This window comes from Mus pahari, chromosome 2 (genome assembly GCF_900095145.1).
Source record: "Mus pahari chromosome 2, PAHARI_EIJ_v1.1, whole genome shotgun sequence".
Classification (NCBI taxonomy): domain Eukaryota; kingdom Metazoa; phylum Chordata; class Mammalia; order Rodentia; family Muridae; genus Mus; species Mus pahari.
This window is the reverse complement of record NC_034591.1, coordinates 68993416-69010478: the sequence shown is the minus strand read 5'-3', so window position 1 is coordinate 69010478 and position 17063 is coordinate 68993416. Positions and strand designations below refer to the sequence as shown.

At 47.2% G+C, this 17063-nt stretch overlaps 1 protein-coding gene across 11 annotated transcripts in view; it reads left to right on the top strand.

The window, feature by feature from the left end:
- Positions 1–17063, top strand: part of Osbpl3 (oxysterol binding protein like 3) — a 168933-nt gene that overhangs the window by 92085 nt on the left and 59785 nt on the right. For all 11 annotated transcript variants that reach the window (XM_029535014.1, XM_029535016.1, XM_029535007.1 and 8 more), the window contains 3 exons: positions 15691–15807; positions 15947–16000; positions 16905–17018. In XM_029535014.1, coding sequence (XP_029390874.1) covers positions 15691–15807; positions 15947–16000; positions 16905–17018 — 285 coding nt within the window. The remainder of the gene's footprint in view (positions 1–15690; positions 15808–15946; positions 16001–16904; positions 17019–17063) is intronic.

The window sequence follows — 17063 nt, the reverse complement described above, 5'->3', positions numbered from 1 at the left end:
ATGGAAGCTCTCCTTTGCTGGCCTTTTGGGGGCTCAGCCACTTCCACTGCATCTGTCAGCTGCTAAATAAAGCGGAGCAGCACATTTCCAGCCTCGTCACAGGATGCTCAAAATCACAAGGTTTCCAGTCACAGGCTGCACTGCAGACATGGTAAAACAGCAACTGTCAATGACACGTGCAGCCACCTCCTGGTTTTGAAGATGCCACTGTGAGACCCCTTTTTGGTCTGTTTGCCTTTTTATCTGGAGTGGGTTTGTCCCATGTGCACGTCACTGGCTGTTATCTGTGGTGCTAGTTTTCCTCGCGTGCTCTGGACTGTGGTCAGGGCCTCATCTTGCATGTCTCCTGTGAGATCTATAGTCACTGGTCTTGGTTTGGGATAGGCGGTTGCCTGCCTTCTGTTCCCAGGGACTCTGATCCAGGGCACGTCTCACATTGCATTGGGGACTCCTTTTCCATGGTGAGAATGGAATGTCCCAGATCCTCATCAGACCAGCAGATAACCTGGCCCAGGTTCAGCTGCCCCCTTCCACTGTCCCGGAAGAGCAGATGGCAAGACGTCCGTTCACTGTACTGTGGGCAGTGCACCGTCCCAGTTTGCAGCAGTGAGCCTGGCTCAGGTGGGGGCCGTTTTAGCTCCCACAGGTCGCAGAAGTAAGCCAACGAACACGTTTGCCCACGGTGTGTTTTACATCTTTACTTTCTTTCAGATCCATGAAGGCTTTCAGACTTTTACAAACATAATCTTTTTCTCCTTTAGCTTTATTGAGGTGTGACTGACAATGAAAATTATACATATTTATAGTCTATACTATGCTGTTTTGATATTTGCATATGGTGTAAGTGATAAACACAGTCCAGATAACTAATGTACCAATTGTCCTAAATAGTCATAGCTGGTGTGTGGCTAGCAGGAACATTTAAGATCTGCACTCCTGGACTTGGAGATACTCAGTCTGTAAACTGTTCAAGGACTTGGGCTCAACCCCCCAGAAGCTACATAAAGCTGGCTGTGGTGACAGACACTTGTGAACCCAGCGCTGGGAAGGTAGAGACAGACAGATTTTTGTGGTTCACAGGCCAGCCTAGCCTAGTACTTGAGCTCTAAGCTGATGAGAGACCCTGTCTCAAAAATAAGGTGATCAGCTCCTGAAGTATCCAAGGTTGTCCTCTGGCCCCACCTGCACATATGTGAACATTGTCCTCTGTCCTTACCTGCACACATGTGAACATTGTCCTCTGGCCTCACCTGCACACATAGGAACATGCACATACATGGAGACTTACTGCCCCTACAAGTGTCACAACTAGTTTCCCCATGGTATTCACAAAAAGTATTGGCTCCAGGAGCCCCACTGATAACAGAGTTAATGCACAGGCCCTTTGTGTGAAATGTTAGACCACCATTCTGTATTCTTCTAGTGGTCTAGATTCCTGATAGAAATAGTGTGTTAGCACTATTTCTACCTACACTAGACTATCACTACACTAGATTCAGGGCCTGGTGACAAGAGGAAATGTCTCTACATGCTTGGGCACTATCTCTTTGAATACTCTCTGGGTGTGGTTGGCCGACTCCGCAGATGGCAGAGGCCACAGGTAGTCAGTTCAGTGTTCTCACCCACTGCTGACCCCATGGCACACCTTAGATCTTCAGAATTGCTTCCCTGTGAGGAACTGGAACTTTGAGCTTTGGATCTACGCCCTTGTGTCCTCTAATCTACAAGTGAGCTGTGCCTTCTGCTTCTGTGAGTTCACGTTCTCAAACGGCATGTGAACTTGAGACAGTGCAATGTGCTTTCCTGTGCTTTGCATCATGCCCTCCAGTTTCCCCATGTCACAGATGTAAAGATGGCATCCTTCTAAAAGGCAGAATCATATTTCTTTCCAAAGAAAAGATATTATGTATGTCTATATGAGAAACTGTGGCACTTGTGTGCTAAATGTATATGCATCCTACATTTTCTGTTCAGACTTCTTTTTTTATTCCATGGATATAAGACAGCCTGGAAGTGCATAGCTTTACACATTTTTACTATGCTTGGAGTCTGTGTAGCACCAGGAAGAAGACACTAAGAGCTTGAAGTTTAAATTCCACAGATACCTCACACTGTACGTACGACACACACACACACACACACACACACACGCCACATTTTGCACAGATCACACATACTGGACACATCACACACAAACATATGACACTCACATACATCATACATGTGATATTTTAGAATAAGAATAAAATGCCCTCTTGGTCATGGGACTCAGTCTCTCTAAAAACTTTTCTCTTAGGTTCTCATCCAGCACAGACAGCTGATGGTCAGAGCCTCTGTACCTTGGACTTTCTGTTTGTTAAACTGTCTCTGCTTGTCTTTGATTCTTGTATTGACCTGAACCTGCCTTTTCTATATGCATGTGTATAATGTCTGGGAGTCATGCACTTCCTTGTAGATCCCTTCCCCCCACATGTATCTCTCACTTCAGTGTAGATCCCCCCCACGTGTATCTCTCACTCCTGTGTAGATTTCCGCGTGCACGTATGTCTGTAGTTCTATGTAGATACTCCCCTGTTCATGTATCAGCGTTGAAGGAACTTGCTTTCTTGAAGGAGAAAGTGAGAACTAAGTGAGGTAGTACAGGACTGTGCCTGGGCTGGCACACCAGGGATGCTCAGATGAAGTTAATGAGTGACTAGGCATGCAGTTGCTAGGTAGGGAGGTGCCTATTCCGTGGGTTCATGAGGTAGGTGAAGGGGTATATAAGTAGGAGAGAGGTTTGCTATTTTTAAACCTATAAAACAGGAGTAATTATAATTTCCCTTTGTCTTTTCCCCACTGCCTGCTTCTGTTCCTACCTAGAAATGTTTAAGTACTGCATTTTAGAAGGCAGACGGGGCGAGACAAATGAATGGGTGTGGCTTGTCTCTATTGGTAGAGCCCAGTAGCCAAGGTGCATTTTGGTTTTTGTATTTTTTTTTTTCAACTACTGCTATTGAGAGGCTTCTACTGAACGTGCTTGAGCAGGAGATACAAAACTGTGGAGGACAGAGGAGCCAAAGGGAGCAGCACAGATAAGAAGCCAGCTGATGCAGAGCTCCTGGCTACAGCGAGGCCACGGCTCCCATGCTTTAATGAGATGTTAGCATTTGGCATGAAAATCAGGAGATGAGAAAGTAAGTTCTGCTAACCCAGTTCAGAAGCATGCTCTCACCTCCGCCTGGGACTTGAAAGGGAGAGATGTACTCCTGGGTGAGTCTCCCCATGGTGACTCAGCTTGCTGCTGTCACCCACTGTCCCTGGGCTAATCTTTGGTGGCATTTGAGCTCCCTCAGGGTCACCCGATGAGAGTTAATTTATGCAGCCATTAGCTGATGCTACACAACCTGTCTGGCTCAGTGCCAGAATCTATAGAGCAGCTAGATTGACTGGGAGAGAATTTACCAAGTTTTGCATGATGAAGTAAAGTATAGTGTTCAGGTGTTGACATTTTCAGTTGAGTATTGAACATGCTGAGATCCTAGCCAGGTGTGGTAGTGTATGCCTATAATCACACCACTTGAGAGACTGGGGCAGGAGGATTGCAAGTTTGATACAAGCCTGGGCCTAAGACTCTGTCAAGAAGAGGGAAGAAGAGAAGGGAGAGGAAGAAGAGGAGGTGAATGCAGTCGTATTGATTTATGTAATATAGTGGCACTGGATTAGATGAGGTTCCTTATTAAAATGTGGACTATATCAGCACTATGAGACATTAAGGTGGCATGGCTGAGGGACCCTCCTGTCATGCCACATTGTTGTCTAGTGTCACCTTAGTTCCTTTCCTGTTGCTATCACAGGGTATCTAGACTGATGGTTTCTGAAGAGTAAAGAATAGTTTATTTGGCTTTGGATTTGGGGAAGTCCAAAAGCGAGCAGAACCCTGGCATGAGCCACGCTGTGCTGCTTGAACTCATGGCAGAAGACGGAAGCGACACAGCACCAGGAGTACCTGTACCGACCTTTCCAAAAACCTGCTTTAGGTGACTAATGGAGAAGTCACTCCAGAAGGGAAGGCAGTCGTCCCCTTTTAATGACTTTGGTGCAGATCTTTGAGAGCAATGGGGACTTCCTGGGTCCTGACCTTCGTGACTCAAGGACTTGGGTGCTGGGCAGTCAGAGGCCACCAGGGGTGTGTCAGCTTGAGACAGTAGCTCCAAGTTCAGTGTTTCATGATGATTATGGTCAAAGACATGAGCTGTACCACGTGGGTGTAATCAAAGTGAGAACTTCATAAGGAAAAGTGAGAAATGAACGAAAATGGAGAAAGACTCCTGAGAGTGAGAGGGGTCCCAAGAGAGGGAAAAGCCACTGGGCTTGCCTAAGAGACTTAAGCAGAAACCGGACAAAGACTGGAGTCATTTTTATTGAGACTGAGTGATGGTCTACCATGGGCTGAGCTATGGGGACCTTACAACACTCTATGCATGTTCCTCTGGGGCAGCCAGGGAGATGGCCGTGTGCTGCTCATGGGTTGTCTCCCAGTCATGGTAGCAGTCTCACGTCAAAGCCCATGCCTTGATAGCTGCTGACTTTGGCTCATCTATTGGCATGACTGCATTGCTACACACTGACATTACAGGTGTTGCTGGCCGTTAACTGAAATATTCCTAATTGATATATCCTTTCATTGTTCTCACATTGATGGGGCCAGTTTGTGGTTTTAACCCGGGGCCCTTTCCATGTTACAGCCTAGGGAGAGTTAACGTCTGCCTCTACTTCGTCACTTCTTAAAGACCCTACCTCCCCACACCCCAAAATGACAAAGTTCAACATAAGTTTCAGGCGGTCAGACAATGTAGCCCCAGCTAATCTTCGTAGAATATTAGAAACAGCCAGCTCTGGAGCCAGATGGCCTGAACTTACATCTTGGGCTGTGTATAACCAGTCTAGTCTTGGACAAACCTGTCTGAGGCAAACAGACCGCACTTCTGTACGCATGGAAGTGCCCGGGATCCTCAAGTTACCCCATGGTGGCTGCTCCCCTGCCCCATCCTTAGAGCTGTGAGGCAGTGACAGGGTAGGTAGGGGCTTAGCATCTATCTAGGCCACAGTGAGAGGAAGAGTCAGGAAGGGATGCTGCAGGTCAGGACCACTCAGGAGCAACTTTACAGCCTCTGGTATCTCCTCACACTGGCCTCTCGAATCCCCAAATGACTCCAGATTGAAGTCCAGATTGTCTTTCTGTGGACCTGAAATACAGATGTTTCTGATGTTGACTGCTGTGTCCAGAGTCAGGGGAGCAAGGGGCCATCTATTTGGAAAGCACTGTCTTTAGATGCTAGAGGCACCTTCAGAAGTCAATTCAAGGTCCACATGTTCTGTATGAATGATTGTTTAGTAAGGCCTCTGTAACCAGCACCTCTGGGACTGTGAGGCAGAGCAGGATGGGTGGGTGAAGCAGCGAGTGGGCCCCGGTTTGCTGAGAGCCAGTCTCTGGTCGTCCCAGCAGAGGAAAAGGCTCAGCTGTCTGTTTCTGTTTTCATTTTCCAGGCTGATTTTCTGGGCCCTTCACTTCCTTTTCCCACCAGCCTTTTGACCACAGCTATGTTGTGATGTTATGTTCTGGATGTAGGAAGGGTGACAGAGTAAGAGTGAACTCACAGTACACTTTCCCACTGAGGCTTACAGAGAAGCAGACATTCAATATGGGAAGGGGCGAAAGCATTAGTGAAAGTGACAAGAATAAAGACTATTGTTCCTCTTTTTGCTCCTCTCTGTGTCTACAGATGACAGGCAGTTGTTCCGCTTGGTGTCTACAGAGGACAAGTGGTTTTTCCTCTTGGTGAATACAGAGGAGAGGTGGTTCTTCCTTCCTGTGTCTACAGAAACCAGGCTGTTATTCTGAGCCTGATCAAAAGAGTGGGAGAAACTGAACCCTAATTGCTTCCAAAGTTCCCATCCTGTCTGGTCTGATGTGTCGTCCTGGGATAAAAGGCAGCAAGTAGGAGCTAATAGCCTGCTCCATGGTGAAGGGAATCGGGTGTTCTTGTAGAGGGTCTGGGTTTAGTTCCCAGCACCAACATGATAGCTCACAACTAACTCTTAACTCCAGCTCTAGTGAGTCCAGATCCACTTTTGGCTTCAAACACACACGATGCAGGCAGACAGACGTACAAGTCCACACTCATGCATGGGGTTAAAAATGAAATAAAAAGCAGCAAAGATAGCTTCCTCTGTTTTAGAATCATTGCCTTGATAGAAGCCTTCTTGAGATACCTTAAGAAAATAAACATATTTCTCTACAGTAGGCAGTAGCCACAGTGCAGGTCATGGGAAGGAAGAACGAGAACACGGGTGTTCCAGGGGGAGTAGGTCTTCCCAGCTATGCAACACTTGGATCACTCCTGAGATGTTGGAGCTGCAACCTTGAGCTGAATCGGCTCTTTGGCTCCTGATCATGGAAGAGACAATCTACTCCAGTAATTTGATGATTCCAAAATGCTAATGGCAGTCAAGATAGCTCAGCCACTAGAAGCATTTGCCACTCAGGACTGACAGCCTGAGCTGAATCCCAGGAACTAAAACAACAAACACCTGGGTGTGATGGTAAGCATCTATAATCCCTGTGCTCCTATCAGGAAATGGAGGCAGAGAGGAGAGAATCACCCAGAAACTTGAATGCTAACGAGTGTAGACTATGAAGTGCAGTAGAAATGAGAGAGACCTTGCTGCAACGTGGTAGAGAGCATTTACCCCTGAAAGTTGTCCTCGGACCTCCACACGCACAGTGTGGCATGCATATGCTCACACACACACATTCCACACACATAGGCACACAAGAATAAATAAAAGTAGAACAATTCTAATGGTCCAGAAGTGACAGCATGGGATGTAGGACAAGGCCGAACAGAAGACAGTTAGGCATCGGTACTAGTAGAGCAGCGAGCATTGTCTGCCTTCCAGAGGACATGCCCCTGGATGCTGGCCTTGGTATGAGGCTAGCCATATTCCCCTCTGTACCTTTCACAGGGGTAACTGAGTCAAGTGTCCTGGCATGTCTCTGACCTTGCTCTCTCCTTTACCTTGTGTAGTTTGGCCTCCTAAAAGAGAGGTGCACACATTCCCCCTCACAACCTGTGAATGCACACTCTTTGGAAGGGGGGGCCTTAGTAGATGAGGTTAATTTAAGGACCTTGAAAAGGACAGGGCATCCTTAGTTATCTGAAGGGCCCTAAATTAATCAGCAGGAAAGACTCCCAGGAGAAACACAGGGAGAACATGATATGAAGGCAGAAGCGGGCATGGTCAGTAGAAACAAGCTGAGGGGTAGAGGAGAAGCTGCAGCCTCCAGAGACCAGGTTAGCCCAAAATAGTCTCCCCTCCAACCTCCAAAGAGAGCCTGACTCTGTCAACACCAGGTTTGGGATTTCTGGCCTCCAGCAGTGTTGAAGAATTTTAAACTTCAGAGCTGGGTGGTCATAGAATAGGCCTATGATTCCAGTACACAGGGGGCTGAGAGAGGAGGAGCCTACATCTGAAGGCAGCCCGGGCTAAATATAGTAAGACCTCATCTCAAAATCAAAACCAGAGAGAGATTTATTGGTTTTAAGCCACTAAGTTGGTGGCCATGTGCCATGACAGCCTCAGAAAATTAATTCTCTCTGCTTAGAGTCCAGCTCAAGCTCTTAGTCCAAAGGCATGACACCCGGGGACAGTGCCTGTCTGAGCCTCTGCTACAATGTGTGACGACCTCTTGTGGCACCTACAGAGTTTCAGTCTGCGATGCCTTTGCATTTCTCATGCGTGCCATTGCTTGGTGGTGTGTCTCGGCTTTTCTTGGGGCGGGGGGGTACTAAGTGTGAGGCCTTTGTGTATAGGAGGGTTTGCCATTTTAAATACCTGCGACCCATGCCTGTGATTCTAAGTCACGTACGCAGCATTTCCCAGAAGGTACTTCTATTATGATTACAGACTTCCATTAGCTCTCTGAGCACCCTGAGATGGAGACCAGAGAACAGCATGGGTGTCTAGCGTGAACATGGGTCTCTAGAGAGATACCAAGCACTGTCACTGAGTGCCATTGTGTCTGCTCTGAGTAGAGTCTGCAACTTTTCCTTGCCAGTGCTCAGATACCACAGGGCACTGTATGACACAAAAATATTTTTTTAATCAAAGGGTAATAAAGATAAATAAATTTAAAAAAAGATGTTGCAAGATAGAAGGAACTAAATGTCATCCCTTCTTACTGTTGCCCCCCAACCCATTCACATGGGCTCTTCAGGGGAGTTCCCACCCCACCTGGTGAGTTAGTCCAGTCTCCCCTGTGACAGTCTGGCTGCCACCTCAGAAAAGTCATTTTGAGAAAGGAGATGGAGAAAGGGTGCAAAAGGTTTGAGTCCTGGTCCCGCAAAGCCTCTCAATTTTGTGACCCTCAGGTAATTGATTTCACTTAGATTCTTAGGCAGAAGAACTCAACAGGTGACCATCATATCCTCCTTCAAATCTGAATTTCAAAACGGACATTTCATGACTCTGGGGGAAAGTCCTTGATTTCAAAAGATACAAATAAAAGAAGGGCAGAATAGATTCAGTGTCCCTGGGTGGGGAAATCCATGTCTGTCTGGGTGTGTGTGGTGGGGCAGGGCTGGGAGGTGGGACAGGGGCAGGGAGTTGGGTGGCTCTGAAAGAACTCCACCAGGTCCTACTGCACTGGTGGATGTTCTTGTCCAGACATGATGTCCAGCTGCAAGATTCCGTGTGTGAGCTGCAGAGCCCACAGATATGTCCTGTTGCTTAGCAGTTACGTCTTGGGCAAGCGACTTTGGACTTTGGTGATGGTCCCCTCCGCGTGATGAGGACACACGGGATACTTCACTCCCTTCATTACTGTCAGGACCGCCATCATAAGAGCTGTGGACACCCACCACAACATGGTGGGCTGCTGTCGGGCACAGTGGCCCACGGGTGTCTCCATCATTAGTGATAGCTATTCCTCCTCCAAGACCTGCTTACAGAACATTTGTGGGGAACGAGGAAATGTGTAAGGGGTGTTTTCATCGCTGTTAAACCTTTATACTATTTGAGGAATATTTAGCAATATCAGTAACTTCCAAATATATCTGAGGAACCTAAAAAGTGCTAAAGTAATTATAGCCATAATGCCAAGCGAGTCATCAGCTGGCTGGAGACAGTCGTTGCATGTGTGCTTTGGTTTTTTTTTTTTTAAATGGTATTTCAATTGTAAAACTGCCTGTGGTCAGCAGTTGCAGTAAGCATGTATCTGTTCTTTGGAGACCCAAGGTGGTCTCAGGAGGAGCGGTGGGATGGCCGGCAGCTCTCTTGGTGTCCCCTGTCCATCCTCCCTCCCCACTCCCCCCTCCCCCATCATCCTCAGCACTGGCTCCCATGATTTCTGAAAAGATTTGGTGACTAGAAGTCTTCCAGTGAGTCTGTAAGGTGTCTGTTCTGTAACTGGTCAGGTTATAAGCCTGGGAGCATATGAGGGCCTGGATCCTCTGGGTATTTCTCTCCCAGCTCTCTACACCTCTGAGATGGGAGAGAAAGCCCAGTGCCTGTTGGCATGTCATGACTGAGGATCCCCAACAGCCTTCAGAATCAACATGGGCTCACCGATGCTTATCCCCTTCTAGAATCTTCTGCCCTGAAGCCAGATTTGTGCTTGAAGTGATACCATTAAAGCAGTGCTTCCCAGAGCATGGTTTTCTGACATGATTTAAATGAGGTCTTAGACTTCATTTATTCTGACCTCTCTCTCTCAAACTTAGCATCCTTTCTGTCCTCCTAGGCCAGGCTCCATCGGCCTTTGATGGAGCACTCCAGGAACTAAGGAGTACTCTTTCCCTGAGCAGCTATGCCCCTGTTGATTGATTGTTAGGTGGTCTCCTGCAGAGCTGGACTTTAAGGGCTTGGGGCTCTACTCATCAGCCTGGTTTTTTTCCTTGGAGTCCTTTGGAGTTCTTCAAGACAGCCTGGTCTTCTGGAAATGGTCCAGCCAATGACTCAGCCCCTCCCCCACCCCTGATTTGGGATATGTGTCCACAGGCTCTCCCCTCCCCAGCCTGTGAACTGAGATGCATGCTCACAGGATCGCCCAGTGATTTCCCTTTCATTTGACCCTCACACACCAGTCTGCCTCTGAATATTTGTCTTTTTCTTTCTATTGCTCTTTGGCCTATTAGCACTTGTAAAACCTTCGCCCGCATGCTTGCAGTCTACGTATACAGTTGGTCTGACTTGTCAGGTTGTTCTGCTGTCAGGCACTTCCATGTGCCCATAGAAAAATCGTGAAAAGTAGTGCTACTGACTTTTAGCCTGTCCTGATAGGCTCTACAAGATCCAAATGCCTTTAAACTCACCAATGATGGGTGCAATTAGCGGCCGCTGAGTTAATGCTGGACGTTGCCATCTGGGTTTTAAAAACCTGGTAAAGTGATAACAGACTAATTAGAACAACCTGCTCTTCAGTCCTGCCAGATCCCTTTCCACACTTCTCAGCTGCAGGAAGAATGGAAGCTTCAGTCGTTTCTATTTCTGATATCACAGCCAGGGGAGCTGAGAACTGGGCATGTGCGCGGGGCCTGGGAGCGGTGCAGCGTGCACACAGCTGTGCTGGAAGGAAGGCAGCAGCGCTTGCAGTCTGTGCACTCAGCACTATGGAAATGAACTTGGCCCACTCAAGAGCATGAATCAATGCCTAGCCGCCTTTCTAATCACAAAGCAGCTTTCTATCTTGGGCACTTTTTAGACGTTCTGTAAAATAGACTGAACTCAACGCCAGATGACGGCCAGATCAGCCTCATTTGAGCTTTAGCAGAAGTCTTGAGAAACTGCAGCCACATTTCTCTCTCTGTCTCATGGTCTTGATGACCTTTCAGCCTGACCCATGCAGGATGAGACGTTAACCCCGCATTTTAGACTCAGTATTAGGCTCAGTGAGCAGAGTTAGCCATTGCAGGACCTTGATCTCTGTGGTGGCCCAAATCTGTCCTGTAGTGTGTCTCGGGTATTCACCTCGCTCAGGATGCATTCCCTATCTTCAGATCAGCATGGTATGTGGGGGGGCACCAGGTACCACTCCCCCACGGACCCTTTAGCCTGAAAAACTGGCATCTCAAAATCATTTTTTATTACATTGGTTTGTGTTTGTGAGTTTCTGTGTTTCTCTGTGTGTATACACAGGTGTGTTTAGGCTTGCACATGTGCACATATCTATTGCTCTGGCACATGTGTGGTGGTCTGAGGACAACTTCCTGGGGTCTGTTCTCTCCTCTCATGGCTCTTCCAGGGCTTGAACTCAAGTGTTTAGGGTTAGTAGTCTTCATCCATCTTCATCCACTTAACCTTCTCCCCAGCCTGCATCTGATTTTTCTGACTACCACACTTAGTGGGCACTCAGTGCCCTTTCCATAAACTCCTGCTCTCAGACTCACTCAGCTGATATTTACTGAGGACACAGATGATAATGAACAGGACTGGTAAGGCAAGGAACCCACATTCTAGCTGGATAGGCAGGCAGTACAAGCTGGGTTTTCATTCTTAGTACTTCTCTTCAGAGGAGGGAGGGCCTTTCTTCAGTGAGGAGAAGGGTTGAGGAGAAATAGAATTTCCCCAGAGAAGGAGGTCAGACAGGAATTCAGGCAAGAAGGGGCAAATGGGCTATGGGTAAGCAGCAGTCAAATGCACGGGCTGATTTCACACATACACGTCAGTGACCAGAGAGCCAGGAGCTCTGAGCAGGCCCAGGCCTTCTGAGCTTCTTCTTCTAGAGTCTAGAGGTGGGCCAGGATTCACCCCCAATGTCCCCCCACCTTGTTCACTGGAATTTACGCATCTAAAGATGGAAAAACGAGGGCAGAATAATTAAAACCTCTTAGGCTGTGCCATAGGGTGTCTGTGGCACTTGGCAGCTTGACCACAGCAGAAAATATACCTAATTCTCTTTCTCACTTTCTACCTTAAAAAAGAATCCTAACAAACCTGCTGTTGAAGGGTTACACAAGGCCTCAGCCTCATAATAAAGTGTGTGTCCACTGTGATGTTAGCCACGGTAACTGTTTCTCTGACTCTTTCAGTACATTTATTAATATCTGCTATGGACTGTTTTAGGTCAGGGAACTGACAAAAGGCTCGTGATTGTGTGGGTCCAGAATGTTCGCTCCAGTCCTTTCGTGATGTTACAATATTCATTTATGTGCCTCAAACACCCCTGTGTTTAGTATTTCTGTGACTCTGGTGGTATGTTAAAAAAAGACGGCAACTTAAAGCCTTAGTGTCATTGACTTGATTCAAGAGTTTAATCTCTTTTCTTGACTGGAGACTGCAACAGATCCCACATGGAGAATCCTCTGAGTGGCTGCCCCATATGTGCCACACCGTTGGAGTTGTGCACAAGGTGAAGAAGAAGGTCTCTATGGCAGTTTGGAAAGAAAATTTGAGCTCTGGGGCTCAAATGAAAAATCAACAACTTATGAGCTAATTATATGATAAATTATCTGGTAATGCACAGCAACGACTTTACCACTGAGTTGACTCCTGCCCAGCAGACTTAATGGCTGAGCTGAGCTATACCACAGCTCTTTCTGGTTAACTGACATCAAGCAGGTCCTTATTTACAAAGATGTCTCATGGCACTTGCAGAATCTTTCTGGATGTGGGACACCCTTGTCATTGCGCCAGGCTGGGGATTCATTCAGGAAGTTTCTTGTTGTCTTTTTGTCCCTTCACTTGAAGCTGAGATGCAAGAGATTTCTTCCCAACGCTGTCAATCAGCAGTGCCCCAGATTCCCCAGCCTCAGAGGGAACAGCTTCAGGCCACTGTCAACCTCGGAGATAGAGGCTGCATCTTAGCTGTCACCAGCTAGCTCAGGGGTGACTTAGGAAGAAGCAAGCATTTGAATGAATACAGGGCCTACAAAGGGCCTTTGCACCTTCTCTCCCAGCCAAGGAGAGCCTGCCCTCCTTTTGTGGGGTAAATCTGGCTTTTCTGCTCACCAACACTTTCAAGTTCTTAACCTAGGAAGTAGATGAAACATACAAACAAATGCCCTTCCTCAATTGTTGGCTTGAAGGGAGAGTGAATCTGTAACCCCTAGCCCTTCATGCTGGCTGTTTGGGAGGAGAAAACCCTGTCTCCAGTATTTTGGGGCACCTCCTTTCTCACCAGAGTCACTAAAGCCACTTTTGAAATTCTGTTCTTCTTTCCCATTCAGCCACGGGTAAGACCGCATCCACGTTTCCCCCATTTTGGGAAGCATGGAGTAACGGCTCATCCCTCCAGGCATTGACACTGAGCACAACTGAGAGGAACGGAGCAGATGTGGCAGCTGTCCTAGAGTTAGTGCCCTGACTTTGCCTTCTGCCTGGGAGTGTGAGGACAACTCGGAAGGCTGATCCACTTGAGTGCTTTCCAGAGGGCTGGTCTTGGATTCTTACATGATGATACTACACACGCCCACCTTTCACAAATGCGGGTCTATTGTATGTAATCTGAAAACAGTCATTTGACCCAAGGACACTGGGCACAATTCGAATGTGTGCCACAATATAGCCTTCTGGGAACATGAGCCAGTCACTTTTGTTCCATATCTGGAGTTTGTGATCAGGAGCCCGCTGTTCCCAAGACAGGAGGAAATGGGAGGGGCTCCTGGCTGGTAGGGATCAGCCTCATCCACGTTACCATGAGCAGGGGGAAGTCACTGGAAGAAAGGTTTAACACTGGGGTGATGGAGTCAGGGGGTGAAGGAGTACTTTCCTCTGGAGGAGCGGCGTTATTGCAGGGCCTTAGAGAGTCACAGCATCGAAACAGGTAAAACACAGTTCCAGCAGTGGCTTTGCAAGCTGAAGTGAAAGGTTTCAGGATCGTCTGGTGTTTTACAGGCAGTGAGCTGTGCTGCTTATCACTAAGCAGACAGTTTTCCAGTTATTGTCTGGGCGTAATTGAGTGGCTGGACAGCTGCTGGTGGTTATTATAACAAAATCTCATTCAATGCTGCTCCCTCGCCAAAAAGTTTCTCTAAATTAAACACTGAATCCCACCGACCATCCCCCCTTCAACCATTGAAGCAATTCCTTTTACAGCTCCAGATTCTGAGATACCTACAGTGGTTATTTTTAAAAACTAGGATGTGTCTTTATCTCCATTCACAGTGAAAAGGACTCAGATAAAAGGCAGATGATCAAAGAATTCAGTTGCTGATGTAGGGAAGGACCCGGTTGCTAGAGAGGATGTGCTGGGCTTTGGGAAGGATGGAAGAGAGCCCTGCAGGGCCCCTCCCTGCCCTCTGCTCTGGGACTGATCCGGATTTGCAGTCTAACTCCTGGTGTCCACTCGTTGGCCTCTGGCTGTACCATCTGCCCAGGGGTGGGAGCTTTGCCTCAAAGCCAGAGTCAAACAAGAGATCTTCTCCAGAATCATACATATGCAAAACTATGTTACCCAACTATGTTACAATATTTTATATTGTATCTAGTCTGTGTATCTAGACTCAAGTTATATTCCAGTGTGTGCATTCCATGTGTATTATGTCCTTATCAATCAATCAATCATCAATCAATCATCATCATCAAGCAACGATTTAAGTATTTTAAAAGAAAATTTCAGAATTTTTATTATTTTTCCTTTGATTACTTTTGAAATTTGTTTTCATTCAGCAGGAATAACCTCAATAGCCAATGATGGGGGAATTAATTAGAGCAGCCATTTGTGCTCCTTCAAAACTGAAAAGAACCCAGGCCAAAATTATAAGGAATTTGTTGTTGTTCGTGTTGCTTACTTTTTTTTTCCTTCTCCTTGCTGTGTGACATAGGTAGCCTCAGACACTCAAGTCCTGGGATTGTAGCATGTCTTAAAAAGAAAATTCTCTTGGATGAGAAGGGGGGGCAGGATTAAAAATTTCTGAAAGGGGGAAAAATACTCCAGACAAAACTCTTTCCGATGTTTTTGCACTTCTGCTACTTCAGCCCCTAGAATTTGGGGACAGTTATCCATGGAACCACTGTTTCAGTCGGCTTGAAAGGCTCTCTAGCTTGCATCCAATTCCATTTTGCAGATACTTCCGTATCAAATATTTTTTATGTATGTCTGTATGTCTCTCTCTGTGTGTATATGTCACAGGCGTGTAGTGCCCATGGAGGCCAGAAGGGGTGGGGGTGAGGTCCTCCGGGGCTAGAGTCTAGGCAGTTGTTAGCCACCTGATGTGGGGCTGGGATTGGAACTCAGGTCCCTTGGCAGAGCCGCAGGTCCCCTGTTGTGTCCTCTTTCTCACCCTGCTTCCCAGCCATTCCTTAAACTCCCCTAACGTGCACAGTGCACAGACACATACAGCTTCTTGGTGACATAGGTGACATCGGTTAACATTAGACCGAACTCTGCTGACTGAACAGTAACCGTGAGATGACATCAAAGTGAGCAAAAATGGAATAATAGTAAGATCTTTCCCTTCAACTGTGCTGTCAAGGTTCAAAGACTGAAAAAAGAGATATGGTCCTTCTTTTTTTATTTTTAAAAAGAACCTTTAAACTACAGCCTTGAATCTATAAAGTCCAAGTAATGGATGGGAAATAAATTTACATTTCTTCTTCTTATCAAATGTATCCAGGCTCACTGTCTTGGATTGTTTCTCAGTAGCTTGCTACTTAGTGTCACTATCTTTTAAAGGTGTGACATTTGGCTTGTTTCTTCCATTGGGACAGGACAGCTGGGAGGTCGTGGAAGGATTGAGGGGCGAGATGACTTACACCCAGGAGCCCCCTGTGCAGAAAGGATTTTTGCTGAAAAAGAGGAAGTGGCCCTTAAAAGGCTGGCACAAGGTAAGACATCAGTGGTGGCTGCTCTTTGGTGGGCACACACTCTACCCTCAGTATTAAATTTGAGAACTCATCTTCTATCTGAATTTGGAGACCAGAGGAGGGATGCACGGCTTGCTAAGTTCTGTTTGCTTCCCCACAGAGATTCTTCTGCCTGGAAAAGGGAATCTTGAAATATGCCAAGAGCCAAACAGATGTAAGTCGTCTTCTTAGCCCAGCCTCATACTGAAGAGCTGTGCGGGGTGCTCCAGGCCAGCCCAGAGCCGCAGTGCTCTGTGGGTAATGTTTTTTCCAGGTGGCACAGAGAACCCTCGCCACCTACCCTGACCCCTGCTGTCTTAGCTTTAGATCTGGGAGAGGTCCATTCACCACCAGAAGAAGGGGCAGGGCACCTTACTGCGTTCCATAGGTCTGCTCTGGTTTTAGCTAATCACAGGAACAGAGCGTGGGGCAAGCATTCTTCCCACTCTTACAGTGACTGAGGGGCGTAGTGGAGAAAGCTATGGCTAATGTGGACTTCCTCTTGAGTTAACCCTAGGAGGTTGGTCTAGAGGGTTCTGAGTGACCAGCAGGCCTGTCTCATAGGGCGCTCTCTCCACTTTCTTGGCTGTTTGAGTCCTCCCTAGTTTGTCTCTATTCTTCCCTTTAAGACAGTTATGGATGACTGTAGACAACAGACATTGTTCCAGGGAAAGGCAGTACCTCACGCTTGTATTGCCTTGGAGTCAACTCATGGAGTTTCAGTTCCTTTGCTTGCATCCTGGCTATGAAAACTCCTATTTAGCCTTCTGTCCTCCAGCCTCTTCATCTGTGAGATAAGGCCAGCACTTCCCCCATTCAGAGAAGGAATTCAGTCCGCGTGCAACTTTTTTTTTTTTTTTTTTTTTTTTTTTTTTTTGAGACAGGGTTTCTCTAACTCACTCTGTAGATCAGGCTGGCCTCGAACCCAGAAATTCACCTGCCTGGGTCCGGCTCCATCAATTGTGTGTCCAGGTTTCGCATTGGCAGATGTAGAAGATGAGGTGGCAGGGGACCAGGGAGGATGTTACAACCGCCTTGACTACTGTGACTCTCAAGCAGCCCTCCCTGTGCTTCTGTAGATTGAGAGGGAGAAGCTGCATGGCTGCATTGACGTGGGGCTCTCCGTGATGTCTGTGAAGAAGTCATCTAAGTGTATCGACCTTGACACGGAGGAGCACATCTACCACCTGAAGGTGAGGCTTCAGCCAGGGCCAGGCTCCCACTGCGCAGCTGCTGCC